This window comes from Somniosus microcephalus, chromosome 1 (assembly GCF_052327205.1).
Source record: "Somniosus microcephalus isolate GS21.2 chromosome 1, FLI_Smic_1.0, whole genome shotgun sequence".
Lineage (NCBI taxonomy): Eukaryota > Metazoa > Chordata > Chondrichthyes > Squaliformes > Somniosidae > Somniosus > Somniosus microcephalus.
In genome coordinates, this window is record NC_140987.1 from 249,497,872 (window position 1) to 249,521,427 (window position 23,556).

At 46.7% G+C, this 23,556-nt stretch overlaps 1 protein-coding gene across 4 annotated transcripts in view; it reads left to right on the forward strand.

Moving 5' to 3' along the window:
* Positions 1 to 10,806: 10,806 nt before the first annotated feature.
* LOC147124703 (RNA exonuclease 1 homolog) overlaps positions 10,807 to 23,556 on the forward strand; it is a 54,383-nt gene continuing 41,633 nt past the window's right edge. Inside the window, exons 1-8 of one of the 4 annotated variants that reach the window (XM_085991788.1) lie at positions 10,807 to 11,037; positions 14,624 to 16,278; positions 16,838 to 16,942; positions 18,022 to 18,241; positions 19,516 to 19,667; positions 19,755 to 19,871; positions 21,926 to 22,049; positions 22,474 to 22,521. In XM_085991788.1, coding sequence (XP_085847914.1) covers positions 10,911 to 11,037; positions 14,624 to 16,278; positions 16,838 to 16,942; positions 18,022 to 18,241; positions 19,516 to 19,667; positions 19,755 to 19,871; positions 21,926 to 22,049; positions 22,474 to 22,521 — 2,548 coding nt within the window. In that variant the 5' untranslated portion in view covers positions 10,807 to 10,910. The remainder of the gene's footprint in view (positions 11,038 to 14,623; positions 16,279 to 16,837; positions 16,943 to 18,021; positions 18,242 to 19,515; positions 19,668 to 19,754; positions 19,872 to 21,925; positions 22,050 to 22,473; positions 22,522 to 23,556) is intronic. The other 3 variants (XM_085991772.1, XM_085991780.1, XM_085991763.1) reach the window with 3 other exon arrangements.

The window sequence follows — 23,556 nt, forward strand, 5'->3', positions numbered from 1 at the left end:
GGGATAGAGAATTGCAAAGATTCACAACCCTCTGAGTGAAGAAATTTCTCGTCATCTCAGTCGTAAATAGACCATATTTTGCTGTAACAGTCTGCCGTTAGTTAGACTTTTAGGTTTTTAATTTTTTTGCCTGGCAAATTGCTGAAAGTGTGAGCTGATAACGTCGCAGCGAGGGAAACAGGGCATCTGGGACCTGAGTGAACAGGGCAAGCAACAGGTCATCTCCTTAACCAATATGGTTGAAGGTTTGTAAAATTAACAGTGCAAGGGCTGAGCAGGAAGTGTAAATTAGAGTGAGTGAATTCCACATCAAATCAGGTACAGAAAGAGAAATAAAGAGAGAGAAAGAAAGATGTGATTGGGAGAGAAAAAAGAGACAGAAAGGAAAAGGAAAAGTTTAAAATTTTACATTTTTAAATTCGAACAGCAACTTTTGGGTATTTGAGTTTAACCACACATCTGCCCTCGCCTGATGTTGCTGCACCATTTGCATATAAATAACGGTGCATGCCATTAGTCTCACCGTAATTATGACAGGAAATTATGGGCCAATATTTTTAAGAGGGAATAAGCAGATTATGATGTCACATAACATTAGCTAATGCTAAACATTGGAAACATTGGAAACACCTATCCCAAAGCAGCCTACATTCCTAACAGGTATTGCTTGGAATAAGGTGACCTGTGTACCCATTTACAATTAGCTTTTTACTTAGCAAACCTCTCAATTGCCTCCATTTTACTGCAGCCCTTCTTTTGAAACGTCCTTATCTTCTCAATTCTTGAAACCATATCTGCTGCTCTCAAATTTGCCTGACCCACTCCTGCTGTCAAACTTCCTAGCCCAGTGTAATATTTTTCTTCACAAAACCTAAGATCAAACCCCATAACCCTGGACCTGTAGTGTATGTAACCGTTCCACCTTTAAGAGAACTATTTTAAGGGTTGCACTACTTTATCTTGGCTGCTGTATACTGTAATACCGGTGGTGACCACACCGGTATATAAGTGCTGTGTAATGATTTATTGGGCAGTTCCGCCCTGACCTTCGACTAGTAAAGACCTGTTAAAGTTTACTCTTGTGGTCTGTGTAATAATTCTCGTTATAACACACAGACTTAACAGTGGCGACGAGTACGATCTTACCCTGCGGCAGAGATACATCCAAGGCAGTTTAACGGGCGTCGAGAGGAGGCATCCGCCCTCATCATTCTGCTGAGAGAAGACTCGGGTCTGCAGAGCAAAGGAAGAATTCTGACACGAAGCCTTCCATCAGCAACAGGCAGTGATCATCCCTCTATCACGGTGGTGGGTAAGCCGATCAGCGACGAGCAGCAAGTCGGCCACGTTGACTGTGAGTAGGGGAGAAAATAAAAAACAGAGGATATAAGGGCGGAGAACTCGACCACGGCCGGGGAAAAGAGCCGGACAGAAGTCGGGGCCAGAGACGCTGAGACTGGGGCAGCGTAAGGCACGGAAGCCGCGGTAAATGCAAACGCAGCCGGTGTGAGAGACTGGGCTACAAGCGGGCTGGGAGACGCAACAGCGTCGAGAGAGAGCTCGACTGCGACCGGTGAAAAAGGCGGGCAGCTACCGAGGCCGCGAGGCGCAGCGACCGGGACGATCGTAAGGCGCGGGAGAAAAAAAAAAAAAAAAAAAACAAAACCGCGGAGAACTCAGCCGCAGCCGGGGGGGAAAGGACCGGACTGCAAGAGGGGCTGGGAGGCACGATTTGAAAACCACTGGGGAGGGCGAACGCAGCAATACGGCAATCGCCATTACAGCCAGCGGGGGGGAGAAAGGCAAATGCGGGAAGCCGCCATTTTCATAGGCGGGGGAAGAAGACAAGCGCGGGAAACCGCCATTTTGGAAAAAAAAATAAATAAAAGAAAAATTTCTTTGTGTTTCTCAAGAAGGTTGCGAAGATGCCTAAGCGTGGTAACATCAATGATTTCGATCCCGATGTTGAAGATTGGGCCACGTATGTAGAACGCATAGAGATATATTGTAAGGCAAATAAAATATCAGATGAAGATAAAGCACTAACCTTACTAAACTCAATGGGTGCGAAGACATACGGGCTATTGAAGCATCTTCTATCACCAGCTAAACCGGCGGATCAGACTTTCGCTAAAATTGTGGCTGTCCTGAAAAATCATTTGAACCCCACACCGCTGATGTTAGCGGAACGATTTAAATTTTATGCGAGAACGCAACTGAAAGAGGAAAGCAACGCGGAGTATTTAATTGAACTGCGTAAGCTAGCGGAATACTGCCAGTTTGGGGGAAGCCTGACAGAGGCACTGAGAGACAAATTCGTGTGTGGATTGTCGAAAGAAGGAACACAAAAGCGGCTGCTTGAAGAGAATGATCTTACACTTGATAAGGCTGTCTCTATTGCAACATCGCACGAAGCCGCAGCGAGAGGCACTGCGGAAATGCAGCTGAAGGCAGCGGTACTTAGCGTAGATCAAATGGCTTCGGGTACAACGAAATGTTATCGTTGTGGGAAGACAACACACGATCAGAACCAATGCTGGTTTAAAAACCAGGAATGTAGAAAATGTGGCAAGCTTGGTCACATAGCTAAAGTATGCCGGTCAGGAAAGAAGACCAGCAACAAAAAGTCACCGCAGGAAAAGTGCAGAAAGGTACATAAGGTGGCTGAGAAGAGTTCGGATGAACAGAATTCGGATTCAGACTCCAACAGCAAGGAACTGGGTAGTCTGAGAATTCACAATGTGAGTAAGGAAGCTGACCGACAAACTATCTGGGTCACACTGCAGATAGCAGGTGTCCAAATGAAAATGGAATTGGACACCGGATCGGCGTTGACGGTCATGAACAAGCAAGATTACAAAAGGTTATTCAAACATATTCCCCTACGGGATACGAAGATAGTATTGCAGACATACACGGGGCAAAGAGTATACCCCATCAGAAAGATAAAAGTCAAGGTGGTACACAAGGGCAAAGAACACCAAGGAATGGACTTATATGTACTACCTGAGGGAGGTCCACCACTTCTGGGACGGGAGTGGATCAGGAAAATAAATATGGACTGGCACTCCCTAAACGCAATAACGGTAGATTCCGGGAAAAAAGATGTCAAACCTGAACGATTGTCCAGAATATTGGATGAGGCTAAAGAGGTGTTCCAACAGGGACTGGGAACACTGAGAGGAATTAAGCCAAAAATCAAGATTGCAGAACATGCAAACCCAACATTTTTCAAAGCCAGACCGGTACCTTATGCGATACGACCTGCTGTGGAAGCTGAGCTGGAAGGGCTAGAACGTTCAGGAGTACTGTCTAAGGTGGACTGGAGTGAGTGGGCCACGCCCATTGTTCCTGTCATGAAGCGTTCATCGAGTAACAAGCCAGGGGAACCGGGGAAAGTCCGCATCCGTGGAGACTTCAAGATCACAGTTAATCCGGTGCTTCACACGGTGCAATATCCGCTTCCGCGGATTGAGGATATCTTAGCTTCATTGTTTGGCGGGAAACGCTTCACCAAGATAGACCTGGCACAAGCGTACTTACAGATGGAAGTTGAGGAAGAGTCGCGCCAGTATCTCACAATCAACATGCACAGAGGCTTGTATCGATATAATAGATTGGTTTTTGGAGTGGCTTCGGCTCCAGCAATTTGGCAGAGGGCCATGGAGCAGGTATTACAGGGAATTCCAAGCACTCAATGTTACTTGGACGATATCCTGATTACAGGAGATGACGATGAGGAACACCTTGCAAATTTGAAACTGGTGCTCACCAGGTTGAAGGAATATGGCCTTCGAGTTAATCGCCAGAAATGTGAGTTCTTTCAGAAACGGATCTCGTACTGTGGTCATGTCATTGACCAGGAGGGGCTGCACAAGTCACCTGACAAGATCGAAGCTGTTGTGAAGGCTCCCGCTCCGGAAAATGTATCCCAGTTGAGGTCGTTCCTAGGGTTGATTAACTATTACCATAAGTTTCTGCCAAATCTATCCACGGTGCTGCACCCGCTGAATGCTCTTTTGCAGAAAGAAGTACCATGGAAGTGGAGCGAGGACTGTAAGAAGGCCTTTCGCAAAAGCAAGGCATTGATCACCTCAGAGGAAGTGTTGGCTCACTTCAATCCAACGCTACCTATTCGTTTAGCTTGTGATGCTTCCCCTTATGGTATTGGAGCAGTACTCTCACACAAGTTGCCAAATGGCTCGGAAAGGCCAGTCGCATTTGCATCCAGATCATTGACCTCCGCTGAGCGCAACTATGCTCAGATAGATAGGGAGGCTCTCAGCCTGGTGTGGGGAGTAAAGATGTTTAACCATTACCTGCAGGGCCAGAAGTTTACACTGCTGACAGACCACCAGCCGTTGGTATCCATATTCAACCCTAAAAAGGGCGTTTCCATTATGACAGCGCAAAGGCTACAGAGGTGGTCCCTCTTCCTAGGGGCACACCAATATGACATAGAATACAAAGGATCAAAACAGCATGGGAATGCTGACGGGTTATCGCGCCTACCGTTGCCAACGGTAGAAGAGGCGCCTACAGTGGACCCAGTGGAGATGTTCCACTCAACCATAGTGGAATGTCTACCAGTAACAAATTCTACCATCGAAAAGGAAACGAGAAATGACCCGACTCTCTCACGAGTCTACGATTTAACGGTGAAGGGATGGCCAACACATGGCGAACCACTGTTGCCAGCATTCTCGCAAAGAAGAGAGCAGCTGTCAGTGTGCCGAGGAACTTTGATGTGCAGATCCAGAGTGGTGATTCCACCCAAACTCCAGCATAAAGTGCTAAAGGAGCTTCACGAGGGGCATCTGGGTGGAGTAAAAATGAAGAACCTAGCCAGAGCATTTGTGTGGTGGCCAGGTATCGATGGAGACATCGAAGAAATGACCAAGAGCTGTCTAGGATGCCAGAAGGTCCAAAACGCCCCACCACAAGCCCCTCTACATCCATGGGAGTGGCCCTCATCTCCATGGCAAAGGGTACATATCGACTTTGCTGGTCCATTTATGGACTCAATGTTCTTAATCGCAGTGGATGCACACTCCAAGTGGCCGGAGGTAATAAAGATGCCCTCCACCACCACGGAAAAAACCATCACAGTATTAAGGACCATATTTGCCAGGAATGGGCTGCCGGAACAGATCTGTTCTGATAATGGGCCGCAATTTGTATCCGAAGAATTCAGGAAGTTCTTAAAAAACAATGGGGTTAAGCACTACACGTCCGCCCCATACCATCCCGCCACCAATGGATTAGCTGAAAGGTTTGTCCAGACCTTCAAGAAGGCCATAAAGGCCATGGGTAATGAAGACATAAATCTACAACATAAGGTAGATAACTTCTTGTTGGCGTACAGGAATGCAACACATGCGGTCACAAACCAAACTCCCGCCATGATGTTTTTCAATAGAAGACTAAGATGCCGGCTAGATTTGATCAATCCAAACATCAGAAGGGACGTTGAGAACCGGCAATTTCAAGGCATGAATGAAAGGCCAACTAGAACCTTCCAAATAGGTCAACAAGTTTTGGCCCGGGACTACCGTACCGAGAAATGGCAGCCTGGAACTATTTGCACACGACTAGGACTGCTGATGTATACCGTGGACATTGGTGAAAGCATAATAAGGCGCCATGTTGACCAGATCATCGAGTCATCCGAAAAGGTACAACCTACTCCACAACTCTATACGCCTAATGATGAAGCAGAGATACCCATAGCATCTACCTCCGATCCGGTGATACAGGTAGACTACCCTTTATCCGGACTTCCGAAAACCGAAACCCTCTAAAAACCGAAGGTTTTTTCGTTCAGCGTAAGTCGTGCGTACGACTTACGCTGAACGAAAAAACCTTCGGTTTTTAGAGGGTTCCGGTTGCGGAAGTTCGGATAAAGGGTAAGTCGTGCGCACGACCCCCCGCCGACCCCGCCAGCCCCGACAACCGCCGACCCCCCCGCGGACCCCGCCAGCCCCGACAACCACCAACCCCGCCAGCCGCCGACCCCCCCGCGGACCCCGCCGGCCCCGACAACCGCCGACCCCCCCGCGGACCCCGCCAGCCCCGACAACCGCCGGCCCCCCCGCGGACCCCGCCGGCCCCGACAACCGCCGACCCCGCCAGCCCCGACAACCGCCGACCCCCCCGCGGACCCCGCCAGCCCCGACAACCCCCCCCCGCGTACCCCGCCGGCCCCGACCCCCGCCGACCCCGACTGACTTACGCTGAGCGTCAGCGTAAGTCGTGCGCACGACCCCCCGCCGACCCCCCCGCGGACCCCCGCCGACCCACCTTCCGAAATCCGAAATTCTCCTTTATCCGAAACTCGGCTGGTCCCGAGGTTTTCGGATAAAGGATAGTCTACCTGTACTGGAATCAGATGAACCCGACACTGGCATTCAAGCCGAATCGACCTTGCCAAAAGAACCTACTACACCTCCGAAAACTACTACACCACCAAGGCGTTATCCGGACCGAGTCAGGAACCCTCCAGAGAGACTGAATCTGTGAACTGTTTTTACATGAAGTTGTGTATATATGTTATGATGTTATGTTTAATGGGGAATATATACTGTTAAGCTAAAAAGGGAGGATTGTAGTGTATGTAACCGTTCCACCTTTAAGAGAACTATTTTAAGGGTTGCACTACTTTATCTTGGCTGCTGTATACTGTAATACCGGTGGTGACCACACCGGTATATAAGTGCTGTGTAATAATTTATTGGGCAGTTCCGCCCTGACCTTCGACTAGTAAAGACCTGTTAAAGTTTACTCTTGTGGTCTGTGTAGTAATTCTCAATATAACACACAGACTTAACAGGACCCATTTCCCCTCCCTCCCTCCCTCTTCTTTGTCTAGTCAACTCTGCAATTACTGTTTGCAATGCTACAGGTGATTGATTAATAATACAGCTAATAGTTCAGAAGTGAGTGGTGAGTTGCAATGTCTACATGTGATATCCCTTTAAGGTGCCAGAACAACAGAATTTAACAAAATAAACTCTCCATCTGACATAAGTGCCAGGCAATGACTATCTCCAACAAGAGAGAGTTTAGCCACCGCCCCTTGATATTCAACAGCATTACCATCGCCGAATCCCCCACCATCTATATCCTGGGGTCACCATTGACAAAAAACTTAACTGGACCAGCCACATAAATACTGTAGCTACAAGAACAGGTCAGGGGCTGGGTATTCTGCGGCGAGTGTCTCACCTCCTGACTCCCCAAAGCCTTTCCACCATCTACAAGGCACAAGTAAGGAGTGTGATGGAATACTCTCCATTTGCCTGGATGATTGCACTTCCAACAACACTCAAGAAGCTCGACACCATCCAGGCAAATCACCCCACTTGATTGGCACCCCATCCACAACCTTAAACATTCAGTCCCTCCACCACCAGAGCGCCGTGTCCGCAGTGTGTAAAATCTACAAGATGCACTGCAGCAACTCGCTAAGGCTTCTTCGACAGCACCTCCCAAACCCACGACCTCTACCACCTAGAAGGACAAGGGCAGCAGGCGCATGGGAATACCACCAGCTGCAAGTTCGCCTCCAAGTCACACACCATCCTGACTTGGAAATATATCGTCGTTCTTTCATCGTCGTTGGGTCAAAATCTTGGAACTCCCTCCCTAACAGCACTGTGGGAGTACCTTCACCACACGGACTGCAGCGGTTCAAGAAGGCGGCTCACCACCACCTTCTCAAGGGCAATTAGGGATGGGCAATAAATGCTGGTCTTGCCAGCGACGTCCACATCCCATGAATGAATAAAAAAATGAGTTAAAAGGTGGTTGCATTTGTGACCAGCGGTCACTGTGAGGGGGAGCATGCCTAATAGGCATGATTTTATAGAATGATACAGCACAGAAGGAGGCCATTCAGCCCATTGTATCTGTGGCAACTCTTTGAAAGAGCTGTCCAGTTAGTCCCACTCCCCTGCTTTTTACCCATAGCCAATGTTTCCTTTTAGCTGCGTGGCCATGTGGCTGGGCAGTGCTCCAAGGGTCCCGCGCGGCCAGTGAGCTGGGCAATGATCCAGGGGTCCCATGCAGCCAGTGAGCTGGGCAGTGCTCCAAGGGTCCCGTGCAGCCAGTGAGCTGGGCAATGCTCCAGGGGTCCCACGCGGCCAGTGAGCTGGGCAATGCTCCAGGGGTCCCGTGTGGCCAGTGAGCTGGGCAATGTTCCAGGGGTCCCGCACGGCCATATGGCTGGGCAGTGTTCCAGGGTTCCGCGCGGCCGGTGAGCTGGGCAGTGCTCCAGGGTCCCGTGTGGCCGTGTGGCTGGGCAGTGCTCCAGGGGCCCTGTGTGGCCGGGCAGTGCTCCAGGGTCCCGTGTGGCTGTGTGGCAGGGCAGTGCTCCAGGGGTCCTGTGTGGCCGGGCAGTGCTCCAGGGTCCCGTGTGGCCGTGTGGCTGGGCAGTGCTCCAGGGGTCCCGCATGGCCGTGTGGCTGGGTAGTGTTCCAGGGGTCCCACGCAGCCGGTGAGCTGGGTAGTGTTCCAGGGGTCCCGTGTGGCCGGTGAGCTGGGTAGTGTTCCAGGGTCCCGCGTGGCTGTTGAGCTGGGCAGTGTTCCAGGGGTCCTGCGTGGCCGGTGAGCTGGGCAGTGTTCCAGGGGTCCTGCGCGGCCGGTGAGCTGGGCAGTGTTCCAGGGGTCCTGCGTGGCTGTTGAGCTGGGCAGTGTTCCAGGGTCCCGCGTGGCTGTTGAGCTGGGCAGTGTTCCAGGGGCTCCCGTGTCCGGTGAGCTGGGCAGTGTTCCAGGGTCCCGCGTGGCTGTTGAGCTGGGCAGTGTTCCAGGGTCCCGCGTGGCCGGTGAGCTGGGCAGTGTTCCAGGGGCTCCCGTGTGGCCGGTGAGCTGGGCAGTGTTCCAGGGGTCCTGCGCAGCCGGTGAGCTGGGCAGTGTTCCAGGGGCTCCCGTGTGGCCGGTGAGCTGGGTAGTGTTCCAGGGGTCCTGCGTGGCTGTTGAGCTGGGCAGTGTTCCAGGGGCTCCCGTGTCCGGTGAGCTGGGTAGTGTTCCAGGGGTCCTGCGTGGCCGGTGAGCTGGGCAGTGTTCCAGGGGCTCCCGTGTCCGGTGAGCTGGGTAGTGTTCCAGGGTCCCGCGTGGCTGTTGAGCTGGGCAGTGTTCCAGGGGCTCCCGTGTGGCCGGTGAGCTGGGCAGTGTTCCAGGGGCTCCCGTGTGGCCGGTGAGCTGGGCAGTGTTCCAGGGGTCCCACGTGGCCGGTGAGCTGGGCAGTGTTCCAGGGGCCCCCGTGTCCGGTGAGCTGGGCAGTGTTCCAGGGGTCCCACGTGGCTGTTGAGCTGGGTAGTGTTCCAGGGGTCCTGCGTGGCCGGTGAGCTGGGCAGTGTTCCAGGGGCCCCACGTGGCCGGTGAGCTTGGCAGTGTTCCAGGGGCCCCACGTGGCCGGTGAGCTGGGCAGTGTTCCAGGGGCCCCACGCGGCCGGTGAGCTGGGCAGTGTTCCAGGGGTCCTGCGCGGCCAGTGAGCTGGGCAGTGTTCCAGGGGCCCCACGTGGCCGGTGAGCTGGGCAGTGTTCCAGGGGCTCCCGTGTCCGGTGAGCTGGGTAGTGTTCCAGGGTCCCCACGCGGCCGGTGAGCTGGGCAGTGTTCCAGGGGTCCCGTGTGGCCGGTGAGCTGGGCAGTGTTCCAGGGTCCCGCGTGGCTGTTGAGCTGGGCAGTGTTCCAGGGGTCCTGCGCGGCCGGTGAACTGGGCAGTGTTCCAGGGGTCCTGCGCGGCCGGTGAGCTGGGCAGTGTTCCAGGGGTCCCACGTGGCCGGTGAGCTGGGCAGTGTTCCAGGGGCCCCACGTGGCCGGTGAGCTGGGCAGTGTTCCAGGGGTCCCGTGTCCGGTGAGCTGGGCAGTGTTCCAGGGTCCCGCGTGGCTGTTGAGCTGGGCAGTGTTCCAGGGGTCCTGCGCGGCCGGTGAGCTGGGCAGTGTTCCAGGGGTCCTGCGCGGCCGGTGAGCTGGGCAGTGTTCCAGGGGTCCCACGTGGCCGGTGAGCTGGGCAGTGTTCCAGGGGTCCCACGTGGCCGGTGAGCTGGGCAGTGTTCCAGGGGTCCCACGTGGCCGGTGAGCTGGGCAGTGTTCCAGGGGTCCTGCGCGGCCGGTGAGCTGGGCAGTGTTCCAGGGGCCCCACGTGGCCGGTGAGCTGGGCAGTGTTCCAGGGGCCCCACGTGGCCGGTGAGCTGGGCAGTGTTCCAGGGGTCCCACGTGGCCAGTGAGCTGGGCAGTGTTCCAGGGGTCCCACGTGGCCGGTGAGCTGGGCAGTGTTCCAGGGGCCCCACGTGGCCGGTGAGCTGGCTTTTAAAATGAAAATAACGCACATGCGTGGACTTTTGAATGGGCCATGCGGCCCCAAAATAAATTACAGGGAATACTGTGTATAGCCCTGCAAATTTTCCCCTTCAAGTATTTATCCAATTCTCTTTTGAAAGTTACTATTGAAGCTACTTCCACCGCCCTTTCAGGCAGTGCATTCCAGATCACAACAACTGGCTGTGTCAAAAAATTCTCATCTCTCCTCTGGTTCTTTTGCCAGTTACCATAGATCTGTGTCCTCTGGTTACCAACTGTTCTGCCAGTGGAAACAGTTTCTCCCTATTTACTCTATCAAACCTCTTCAATTTAGTTTTTTAAGTTTCTTTTTGTTGAAAAGTACAATTTATGTTGAGTTGCTTTATTAGCTGTGCCCCTTTAAGAAAAAGAGGGACACGTGTAAATGTGTTTTTTGCCTCTGTTAGGACGATTACAACAAGGCAGGATGTGGCCCATTGTATTTACGCCCAATGATTGGGGTAATTGTGACGGTGCAGCGATTGGAGCGGGCGGACCGCCCGCGGGTAATGAGTCCGCTACAAGTGTCGGGGTTCAACCGCAGAGTCCCGGGAGGGGTGAGGGACAAAAGATGCTGAGGGCCACTGGCTGTTTCAGTTCGGTTATTTGTCCCTTCTCCAGCCGCGGCTCCTGCCAGCGGGGTTATTGTCACTTTAAACATGACGAGAAACCGGCCGAGACAGTCCAAAGACTGCAGGGTAAGGAACGGGGCGAGGAGAAGGCAGTGACGGGGTTTGACATTGAACGCCATTTGTGAAAAGCGTGGACAAGTTCACTTTTTCCTCTTTTGATTCCGTCTGTTTGGGAGGAGAAGAAACATCAATTGGCAATTTAAATTAAATCTGCCGTTCCTTAAGTGGTGGTTGCATAAACTTGGGAAATTGTGCATAACTGAACCTCGACCTTTCACTGCCCCCTCCCAATTAGGAGTGGCTACTGGCTCCCTGTATCTCTGGAACCCTGCCCAAGAGGTTACTGGTTGCAGACCCTAAATAATGGTCATGGGAGCATTTTGGCCAAATTAATCCTACACTTCCATTGCACACACTTTCTAGTCGGGCATCATTAGACAGAGATTTACCCTCTCCAACACTAGGATTACTCGACTGCTCCCACTGAGCTCACTTGACTAGTGTCAGCTGTGGCTCAGTGGATAGCACTCTCTCCTGAGTCAGAAGGCTTAAGCCCTACTCGAGAGACTTGAGCACAAAAATCCAGGCTGACACTCTTAGTCCAGTACGGAGTGAGTGCTGCAGCATCAGCGGTGCCGCCTTTTGGATGAGATATTAAACTGAGGCCCTCTCTGCCCCTCGGGTGGATGTAAAAGATCCCATGGCACTATTTTGAAGAGCAGGGGAGTTCTCCCCAGTGTCCTAGTCAATATTTAACCCTTGACCACCATTACTGAAACAGATTCCCTGGTCATTATCACATTGCTGTTTGTGGGAACTTGCTGTGCGCAACCTGGCTGCTGCATTTCCTACATTACAACAGTGATTCCACTTCAAAAGTACTTCATTGGTTGCAAAGCACCCTGGGATGTCGTGAGGCGCTATATAAATGCAAGTTTTTCTTTTACTCATCTGAGTCATTGGTGTGTCCTGAAGCAATTGTTTCTATTTAAATCCTTTCCTTTATTGAACAATTGGATATAGTTAATGTAATTTTTGTCAAAACATGTCGTAAGGATGTGCCTCTCCCCCTTAGTTGCGTGATATGTTGTGAGAGGGAAACCTGGGGGTGTGGTCTATTTTAATAAGTAACTTTTAGGTAATGTAAATAATTGTCTCAAATATTTAAATGCTATTGAACCTTTTACATGATCCTGAATAAGGGGTGATGTTTTGAAATATTCTCTCCCTGTTGTAAGGTATGACCTGATGTTGTGGTCCTTGATGAAGAAAGTTTGTTATATCATCACTGTGCCTAATCTAACTAAATCTACCTGCACAATCATGGTTGAAATGATTAATTTTTTTGATCTTGGCAGGAGAGGGTGTGGTAGGTGAGACTGTAGAAAGCCCAGTGATGTGGTTGGTGCACCCTGACTTCCAAAAAGTGTTTGCCTGCACTGATGGCTACTGTTTAAGCTTAGTCATAGGTTTTCAAGATAAAAGTTTGGATGCAAATATTTGAAGTGTAAGAAGCCTTCAGTGCTTCCAGTTTACATTAAAGACTTTGATTTGGAATAAAATGGACAAGTGTACAAATTAAAGTAAGGATTAATTGAATCTAGTAGGAGGTAATACAATAGCAAAATACTGCGGATGCTGGAAATCTGAAATAACAGAAAATGCTGGAAAGACTCAGGTCAGGCAGCATCCATGGAGAGAAACACCTGCTTAAAATCTGTTACATCTCCAACTTTTTCCAGTTCTGACGAAGAGTCATCGACTTGAAACGTTAACTCTGTTTCTCCATGGATGCTGCCCGACCTGTGTGTTTCCAGCATTTTCTGTTGTTATTCTAGTAGGAGTTAACTTGGGAACTGTGTTAGACAAAGTAAACGAATGGGTAAAATAATGGCAGATAAAATTTAATACATGTTGATGCACGCAGGAAGAAAATATAGGTGGCATAATTACTTGTGAGAATAACATCTAAATAGCTAACAAAGTTGCAAATAATTTAAGGTTTTGGTAGACTCGATCACTAACATGTCCATTGTTACGTTGAAAGATGCAATGGTCTGCCTCAACTATTACCTGTAGTAGAGCATTCCTTGCTCCAACAATTTCTCCCAACATCTTGATGGACCATTTGCCCAATGTCCACATTTGGATAAGTCTAGACGTCTACTAGCAAAATGTTGGGAAGACTGAAGCCATCATCTTTGGCTCCTGCCACAGACTCTGGTCCTTTTCCACTGACTTTCCCCCTGCCCCGCCCCGCCCCCCTCTGGGCACTGCATTGGGCTCAAACAAGCAACTTGCAGCCTCGGAATTCTATTTGAGCTAAATTTCTAACCTCCTATCCACCCCAGCAAAAACAAATTACCTTTCTCCACCTCTAGCAATACCTGGTTTTGTTCCTACTTCAGCCCATCTGCTGCCAAAATCCACATTCATACTTGATTACTCCAATGTTCTCTGCCTTGGCTCAGTGGGTAGCACTCTTGCCTCTGAGGCAGAAGGTCATGGGCTCAAGTCTCACTCCAGAGATTTGAGCACATAATCCAGGCTGATGCTCCCAGGGCAGTAATGAGGGAGCGCTGCACTGTCGGAGGGGCAGTACTGAGGGAGCGCTGCACTGTCGGAGGGGCAGTACTGAGGGAGCGCTGCACTGTCGGAAGGGCAGTACTGAGGGAGCGCTGCACTGTCGGAAGGGCAGTACTGAGGGAGCGCTGCACTGTCGGAAGGACAGTACTGAAGGGGTGCTGCACTGTCGGAAGGACAGTACTGAAGGGGTGCTGCACTGTCGGAGGTGCTGTCTTTCAGATGAGACGTTAAACCAAGACCCCCATCTGCCCCCTCAGGTGGACGCAAAAGATCCCATGGCACTATTCAACAAAGAGCAGGGGCGTTCTCCTGGCGTCCTGATCAATATTTATCCCTTTATATTGTGTAATCTCTTTCGTTCAGAATTCTGACGGAAAGCCAATTTTATTCAATTGTATTTTAGGTTCTGGGAAGATTCTTGCACATGTTGGTGAGTACAGAATGCCACATCTGATCCATTCAAATTAGACAATCAGGTAGATTTTCTGCATGCCTGGAGCATATAGTAGGAAATTGGGCATCTCCAGACTGCAATTTTCTGACTATTGAAATTAACGGATGGAAATAGATTTGCGATTTCCTGATATTGTGATCTTGGCATATGCTGGACGCACCATAAATGGCGGATTCGCCCCTGTTTGTTTAAATGAAAGTCTACAATGTTTCCTTGGCCATTGGGTGTTGTCAGATGTAGTAAGATTAATAATAATTGGCTTGCCTCATTGTAAGTGTCTGAAAATGGTTTTATTGGCAACTGCAATAGAGGAATGATGTATTTTTGGTCATTACTTTTAGTTAAAAAATACACTATGAACATGATGCACCTCTTTTATCACACCACTTTTTATACTCTGGCTATTTGGTAATATTAGTGAATAGTGGAGAAAAAATCAGAATTGGTTAGAAATATTTTTACAGTAAACTGCTTCTTGATTTCTCTTTCCCCCCCCCCCCCCCCCCCCCCCCCCCACCCCCACACGCCTCTTGCATGTGTCCTTTTTGGGTGGGGAGAGAGAGGATTTATTTTAGTATTGCTGATCTTTCAAGTTTTAATACTTTGTTCCAGATCATGTATACAAGTCACCTGATGCTGATGTTCCAACAACTCTGGCTCCTAATGCTTTGGAAAAGCAACGTGACCAGCCAATGTTGCCTGCATGTACAGTACTCGAGTTAGAAAAGGTCAGCAAAGCAATTGAGGTAGTCAAGACTGAAGTAGAACAGCAACAGAACAGGCTTTTGATGTACAAGTCTTCCTTGGAATGTGAAAACCACAACACTGTAACTCCATCAACAAGCAGCAAGTATAGCTGTGCCTCTTCTAGTATCAGCATGGTAAACTTTTTGGCATCTACAAAACCGAACCCTACCGCTGGATTTGAGTGTGAGATGCAAGATGCTCGCCTGAATAGTGTGGTGTACAGTCCAACACCGGTGTCTAGCCGTTCTTTAAGTAAGCATACATTTGATGTCTTAAATGAGGTAAACGAAGAGGATACATTCCAATATATTCCCATGGCTAGTTCCAAGATCAAAAATGCTTCCTCAGTTTTGAATAAATATGTGATTGAGCGGTGCAGGCCATGTACTGATTTAGAGTATGATCCATTGGTAAACTACTCTTCCAACTTGAAACAAAATATCAAGAAGGAATATATGGAGGAGAAACAAGAATTCAAAAGAATGATTGAGCAGAGTCCTGAAAAGAAGTACTCTCTGGCATCCAAAACAGTGAGGAACTTTCAACCCTTCGAAGCAGAGATGAGCTCTGATGATGAGCTGGTCATCGATATACCAGAGTTACCTCCGCCCACTCAAAATCCTAGGGTTTACCGGAGATTTCAGAGAAAAGGAAGTGATGCCAATACTTCAAATCTCAGCTTAATTCGTAAAGTAAGGCATCCAAGGACTGGCGATTCCACTGATCCAGCGTTGGATGTGGGTAAATCTGTGGACAATTCAGTTGCTAAAAACCTCATGTCAGAAAATAGTAGCAGAGAGAATGAACTGAACTCTGGTGCTTTGCAAAGAAAAAGAAAACCTGACTTAAACGAAAGTAGCAAATCTTCCAACTTAACAAATGTTCCAATGAATAAAGCTGGCAGGCACCATGATGTTCCCAAGTGTGGTTTCAAAGTCAAAGGAATAGAAGAACCATTGAAACTAGAACTGGTTAAAAAGGAAAATTCTATTGCTCATGTTAATGCCAATAAAGTTAAATTGTCAAATCGGAAATATAGAAGAGAGTGTGTTCCTGCAAAGTTGGACATGGAGGTGCAGAAATGTGAAAAAACTGAAGAGCAAAGTTTAATCCATTTGGACAAATTGGTAAAGTCAAATGACAAAGGGCCACGGGCTGGGTCTGAAAGCAGAAATGCATCGCTAAAAGTTGATCAACAGGTGATCTCCGCTGCAGTGAAATGTAATAGACCAGGGACGGCAAATGAGAGCAATTGTACCAGTAACGTAGGAGCTGGGCTGAGCACTGGTCAACAGGAACTAAAGATTCTGAAGCAAGCTGACCATTTTGGCAATGAAAACTGGGATGAAAGTCTCCAAACTAAAAGCGATAAAGGTGAAGAATCATCGGATGAAGAATTGAACTCTATAGCGACAGAGGATTTGGACTTTTCTGAATCGGACCCAATGGAAGAGTGCTTGAGGATTTTTAATGAGTCCTCAAAACAGGAAATTGAAGATAGTGAGACCGACACTGAGGAGGTATTTACTGTATCTTTGCAGTGGATTTTGGGGGAAGTGATAGGAAACTAAATTAATTGAGCAAGATATCCAACTTCAATGAGTACGGCTTATTTGCCAGTAATATTTTGCGTTTGGAAAGTCCCAGTATTGTGTAATTGGTCTAAAGCAGTAGTTAAAAATAAAAATCTTAATACTCCCAAATTCAAAGCCCATTCCAAGCTCGCGTCCATCATGTAGAACTACATCTGTAACTTAATTTTGCTACTACAATTGAGAACTTACACTTTGAGAATAATTTGACATGACTTCAGCATTTATTTCCACACACTTGTACGGAATTTCTACTTCAAGAGTTTCATTAACTCAGCATCATCCCATAGTGTTTATCTGATTTGAAGGGTTGAGACACACTATTGTATTAAAATATTTTAGATTGCATAAGTGAAATTTAATCCTTTTACGGTCGTGTGTTCGCCCCATTTTGTGGCATTGCCTTAGTGCTCCAAAGTGCGGAGTGTATGATGTTGAACGCCCAGTATTTCCGGTATCTGTTCTACATTGTATATATCTTATTTAGGATACTGTCGCAAAAACCTATGAAAATATTCAAGATTCTGGGAATGCAGGAAGTTGCAACATGGGACAAAAGAAGAGGATTGCGCATGTTGCAAAATTTAATAAGGTAGATATTCAGTGCAGTTGCACTATTACTTTTCAATGTTTTGCATGTGCAAACTGGAAACTTATAGGACCAACGGAAAGTCTGCGACACTGTTCCTAATATTAAACTCTGTGATGCTCTTTTTCAAAGGTACTCCAAGCTCAGCTAGCCAATCACGTGATAAGATAACTCCTATTAGAATGAATTATTGAAATAAAACTATATAGCATCGTTAACTCAGTAGATGATTTGTGTAGAGTTCAGTGGACTATGAATGGTCTGTGAAAGCAATGGTCCTTTCTCATTCCATGCTTTTTCATTTTCCCCTTTTCTCCCCCAGAATGAGCTTTCATTGGATCAGTTGGAAAGCTATTTTATTTAACCTGTTAAGTGTTCCATGATTCAGTGCTAATGAAGAGGTACTGTTGACACACATGGCAGCTGCTGTTCATTCTGCCAGTGCAATTCATACTTCATCTAGAGCCATCCTTTGTTTCTTAACCTGTCCCATTACCATCTCCTTTTGCCTTGAATATCTCTTAATGTCTCTTAACCTCTTCTGCCTTCTATCCTATCACAGACCTTCCCTTTTGTTCTTTCATTCCCTCCCCCCTTTCCCAGCCCCTGAACTTGCTTTAAAATCTATTCCGTTTCCTGCTTTTTTCCAGTTCTGACGAAAGGTCTTCGACCTGAAGCGTTGACTCTGTTTCTCTCTCCACGGATGCTGCCTGGCCTGCTGAGTTTTTCCAGCGTTATCTATTGTTATTTCAAACCTAGTTTGTTCTTTTCAGCTAGTGGGTTGGACAACATTCCCCTATCTGTGACTGGAACTGCTTTGGAGCATGAATTGAAGACTATCTTGACCAAGATCTTGTTTCAATTGATGAATAATCTTATTTAGAGATTGTTTTATTTATAGTGCATTTTACAAGTTGTGATTTTTTTAAATATCTTTTATTTAGAGATTGTTTTATTATTTCTACTCAAGTTCTGTCCATGTGACAGGAAGTTCTAGTTTATTTATAGTGTTTACAAGTTGTGATTTTTAAATATCTGATAACTTTACTAGAAGGTCTGTTTTGAATGGCTTATTTTGTAAGGGACGATCCAGTTGTAACCGGATAATTATTCCACGCACTCTACCAATACCAAAGCAGAGGTGCCATAGTCGGATCAGACAGATCCAGCAGCAGGCCGTGCAGTTAATGGCAAACGTGAAGAGTGCTCAGGTTTATAAAGCTACCGTTTCTGATTGTCCTGGGCGGAAGAGGCTGATTGTGCAAGGATTCGAGCCCCAGCCTGTCAGTGTTGCAAAAGCAGGTAATGTTCTGGGATTTGATTTCTATATTCAACTAGAAGGTCAGATAGCTCTGATATTGAATATATTTGTAACACTAGATCATTTCACGCACTGACTCCGATCCAGTTATTTCTACTCCTGAAGTTCTGTCCATGTGACAGGAAGTTCTAGTTTTTGTGAAGTTATCTCTGACCGTTACACTCGTCTATTTAGAGAGAGCCTTTGGGGTAGAGTTAAGTACAGCAATGTTGTGCATCTCTGCCACACATCTTGAGTTCATTGGTTGCCTGCAGTGACCTGGGTCAAAGGAATACCTTTGTTGGCATTTACTCTGTTGTATTGTGAATGCCATTGCTGTGTGTGTTGTCTGTTAGGACTATTCGGAGGTAATTTTAACTTTGGGTGATATCGAATTGGCCATCCATTATATCCCAATCTTTCCCTTGACTTCAATGGAAGGGAAAATAGGGTGGGGTGTATAAAACGCGGCTAATTCGATATCGCCCAGAGTTATAATTACCGTCCTTGTGTGTTTTTTTTATTTTTCTGTTTCTTGGTGAGTATATGCCAAGTGTTAGTGGAGGGCTTCTAAATGAGGAAAGAGAAATTAACCTATAAAGACTGCGTGCAATAAACATAGAATGCATGTTGCACAGTGATTGGCTGCATTAGCCATGCATCCCAACACTGAATTGCATTTCATAACTTTCCTCTCCACCCCTCCCCGCAAAAGGCTTCTTTACACGTAAATCGTTGTTCCAGATTTTAAATATTTCTGTGGCTTGCAATCGTCACCCTCCCCACCTCCAACTTTCTGTCTTTGTCCTTGTTTTCCAGAAATGGACCACAACATTAGTGTGTCAGTGACGCTCCCAGGTGACCATACTCCATCTGTGGCCTTTATCACCGAGGGATGGTTGGCTATTTGACTGTAGAGGGAAAACCACAATTGAGCCCTAACCCTTCACCTAATGCAAGTACATTCAAGAGTTACCAGATCAGGAGTTGTAGCCACTTTTTCATTTTCTTTCCCTGCTCTGGAAAGTCAACTGGAGCTCCCTGGCTGAAATGGGTTATCATACCACATACAGGGGATTGAATCTGGGGCATTTCCTGCTGTCTTGTGCAACACTCTGTGATGCATTTATCCAGCGGGGATGAGGAAGGGGTAATGGGGAAAGGGGCATGGGGTTTGGAAAGAACATTCCCCAATCATTGTTTCAGCATAACATTCATTTGCCACAATGGTTAGAATTTTCTTAATATTTACCACTAACTCTGGAATTGCTCCTAGTTTCTCGGAATTCCTTCAGGAAAGGTCCAGCTTCTCTCTCTAGCTCCAGCTGTAATGTGCCGTTAAAAGAATGGACAGTCATGAGCAGTACATCTAAAACTGCTGGTATTGTTTCACCACAGGGATCAGCCAGACATGCTCCTGCACCACAGGTAAAGTCACGATTTCATTTCTAAAGACATTTTCTGAAATGTTTGTCCCATTCTGTGCATAAGGTAACTTCCTTTCTCCTTTTGCAGGGAATAAATTCAAAGCGAGGATCCAAAGTCTCCAACAATGTCCGAAAGCAATATCTTGGCTTTTTCATCGAAGAGTTCTTAAAGACTTGTTCGTCTCGGCAAGAAGCAATCAATAAGGTTAGTGCGGAAATTTGAATCGCCGGAAGGCAGGCAGGTTCCTTGAAGCTTTTTTAACCACCACAACATAGGTTCCCTCAGAATGAATCAGAGTTGAACAAATTTTCCTTGCTTGGGTGAGAAGACCGGGCGTTTGATATTACAGTGGAACCTCCATTATCTGCTCTGCAATTATCTGTCCGAATATTCAGGATAAAATCTAGTGTGAAAAATCACCTGAATTGCAGTTATACAAATAACAAAGGTTAAAAACATTGGCTCGTTTATGTACATTTAATGCTTTTATAAACTTGCCTAAGTAAATTACACACTTATTTTCAGTGTACTCATGCTCACTTCTCTGCCTAAAGTATTGATGCACCATATGTGTTAAAGTCAAAATTTGGGCATCCCGATTATCAGACTATTTCCATTCTGTACTGGGGTGAATCCCCTCCATTACGGAAGTTGCCCTATATATGCAGTAGACTGCATCACACGTTCTTACAAGAGCATAAGAATTTTTAGGAATTGGTAGATTAGTAGCCTCAACAAGCCTGTTCCTTATTGATAGATTTCAATCCCATCAAATGATAACCACTTGCATTTATATAGTGCCTTTAATGTAGTAAAATGTCCCAAGACTCTTCACAGCAGTGGTTATCAGACAAGATTTGACACCGAGCCACATGAGATATTGGACAGGTGACCAAAAGAGGTAGGTTTTAAGGAACATCTTAAAGGAGAGAAGCAGAGAGGTTTAGGGGGGGGAATTCCAGAGCTTGGGTAGCTGGAGGCATGGCCGCCAATGGTGGGGCGGAGAATGTTGATGTGCAAGAGGCCAAAATTAGAGGAACGCAGCAATTTCTGAGGGTTATAGGGCTGGAGATGGGGAGGGGAGAGGCCATGGAGGGATTTGAAAATGAAACTGAGGATGCGAATGGACCTGGAGCCAATGTAGGTCAGCGAGCACAGGTGTTATTGGTAAATAGGATCTGTCGTAACTGGGCAACCACAGCAGTTAAATTCACAGGACTTGGTGGCATAAAGTCAAAAATATCTGAGCAGAAAATGGCATCCAGTGAGCTGTTACATGTGGTATAAGATGATCAGATAGTTCCTGGGTGCGAGCAGGGGGATAGAATGTAGCCTATAGAGCCCAGAATGCCAGAGTTGAGTAGTGAAAACAAGGACGGATAAATATTCTGGAATCTTGTTTGATTACCTTTTTGAGGGAACTTTATCTCTGGGTGTTGATAAGCAGGTAGAGTAGAATCCATGATGTAGTAGATTTGATTGTACATGACTCCTGAAAGAAATGAACTTATTTGCCATGTGGCCTTTCCTGTTCTCAAGTTCTTTACCTGAACTCTGAACTAGTGATTCTATCTCTCCTTTTCCAGATCCTTTCTTGCTCCTCCCTCTTTCAGATATAGTCAGCAGTCATTGTGACTCTTTATATTATCAAACCAATGCAGAATACTCTAGTACTATACAGCAAGCTTACCCTGCCCCTTTCCCTTCATCCGTTGTTTGTGATTTCATGGATATACAAGAATGCTTATTGACTGCACTTTAATGAGGGCTTGGAGTAGACTAATTTATATTGTGGGTGTTTTTGCTCTTTTTTTCTACCAATTTTCTTGCTCCTGCTATCTCGCACTCTTTTCATTGAAACCTTGCCGAGGTACAGTTCCATGATGCCAGGAGCTCTCTGTTGTCCAAATTACTATATTTTCTTTGTGCAAGCCTAGATAGTAAATGTCATTGCATTCTTTGATTACAGCAAGCATCATGCCAGCACCTGCCTTCACCCTAACATCCATAAAAGTTTCCATCAGGGGTCTCTGGATAGCTTTACTTAGTCTCAGTACCCCTGGGTTAAGGAGGGCAAATTGTGATCCCATTGCCATTCTTGGCAATCGGTTGATGCGGGACAGTCTGGGGAATGAACCTGTGACCTTCTTGATCCGAATGGCTCAGCTACCAGTTGCGACATGCTGTGCCAACGGGAGCTAATTGTTTCAAAAGATAGTCAAGTCTCTTTTTTTCTTTTCCCCTCTTGTCTATTTTAGGCCTTGTCTGAAGAAAAGGCAATTTTTGAACGGAGCACAAGCAAGTTCATGTATTTGAATGTGGCTGTACATGCCTTGAAGATTCTACGGAATCCAGCAAACCGTGGACCAGTGGTTTCAGATGGTATGCCTTCATAGCAAGGGGTATACATTTAAAAAATAATAAATATAAAAATATATATAGTGTATTGGTAAATGTTAGAGTAGTGAACATGAATCAATTTCCCATTGAAATGTTGGTCAGTGCTTCTGATAGGCCAATGACCTGATCAATACGTTGCACAGTAACTCCTTGAATCACCTAATTTTCTGGGTAAGTCAAATATTTGGTTTTGCAGGTTTTATTTGAGAGCTGACTTTCAGCAATTTGAATACCACAGAATGGGTATTATGATTGCAATTAGCTTGATTTTCTTAGTAAGTGACTGGTCCATTGAGTTCAAATAATATAACTCTTCATTTTCATCCATTACATTTACTGGGTCAACATGAAATAGTAACTAACAAATAGGAAAACTCTAACTAACTGCATTCAATTTTCCTTTTAGGTCACTACTCTGCTAAAAGGAGAAGATCTTCAGGACCAATTCTAGAAGGTGAGTTAATTAAGAGTCCTTTTCACATGTACATTCTCTTGGAGTGAAATATTGAAGATATATTCTTTGCTTCTTTATCTCTTTTTCTTGAACTAAGAGTCTTTTTTGTTCTTATCTAATCTCCTTCATAGCATCTGATTATAAGGGCCATAATAGTCATAACATTCAAATAATTCATTGTGAAGTGCTATGAGACTTTTTAATATAACTGATACATAAATGCAAATATTATTAGGGCATGTCAGTGGGGCTCCTTTCTCTAGATAAGAGAAGACTGCGGGGTGAGCTGATGGCGGTCTTTATGATTATGGAAGGTAGGGTAGATGTAGAGAAGATATTTCCAATTTCAGGCTAGGGAGCATAAATATAAAATAGTCACTAATAAATCCAATGAGTAATTCGGGAGAAACTTCTTTACCCAGAGTGTGGTTGTAATGTGGAACTCGCTACCACAGGGAGTAGTTGAGGCAAATAGCATAGATGCATTTAAGCAGAAGCTAGATAAGCTCATGAGGGAGAAAGGGATAGAAGGATAGGTTGATGCAGTGGGAGGAGGCTCATGTGGAGCATAAACACCAGCTTGGGCCGAATGGCCTTTTTCTGTGCTGTAAATACTATGGGCTCGATTTTAATAGCCCTTTGGAGGCAGGTGGGCAGTGAAAATTGGAAAAAATGGCTTCAGACTGCCAACCTGCCTCCATCCCGCCCCACGTGATTTTCGTGAGTGTTGGGTCAGCCGCTGCCAAACTGACCCGATGAGTACCGGTGGGACAGGTAGTTAACAGCCTGTTAACTGCCTTGCTAATCCTATTTTTATAGTGGATTCCCATTTTCGTGCTTCTTGCTCCTGTTTCCCTTCTTGTCAGAAACTGGCCAGCTGCAAGGAGAGGAGTTGCTGGAGGACATGATTTGTCGTCATTGTTGCAGCACTTTAAAAGCGCTCCTGTAACATGGCTGACATTCAAATGCAACAACTTTGTTGGAGGTTTGGGATAAGATTTTGCAACTCTACTGACCTTGTGACTGGTCAAGCTG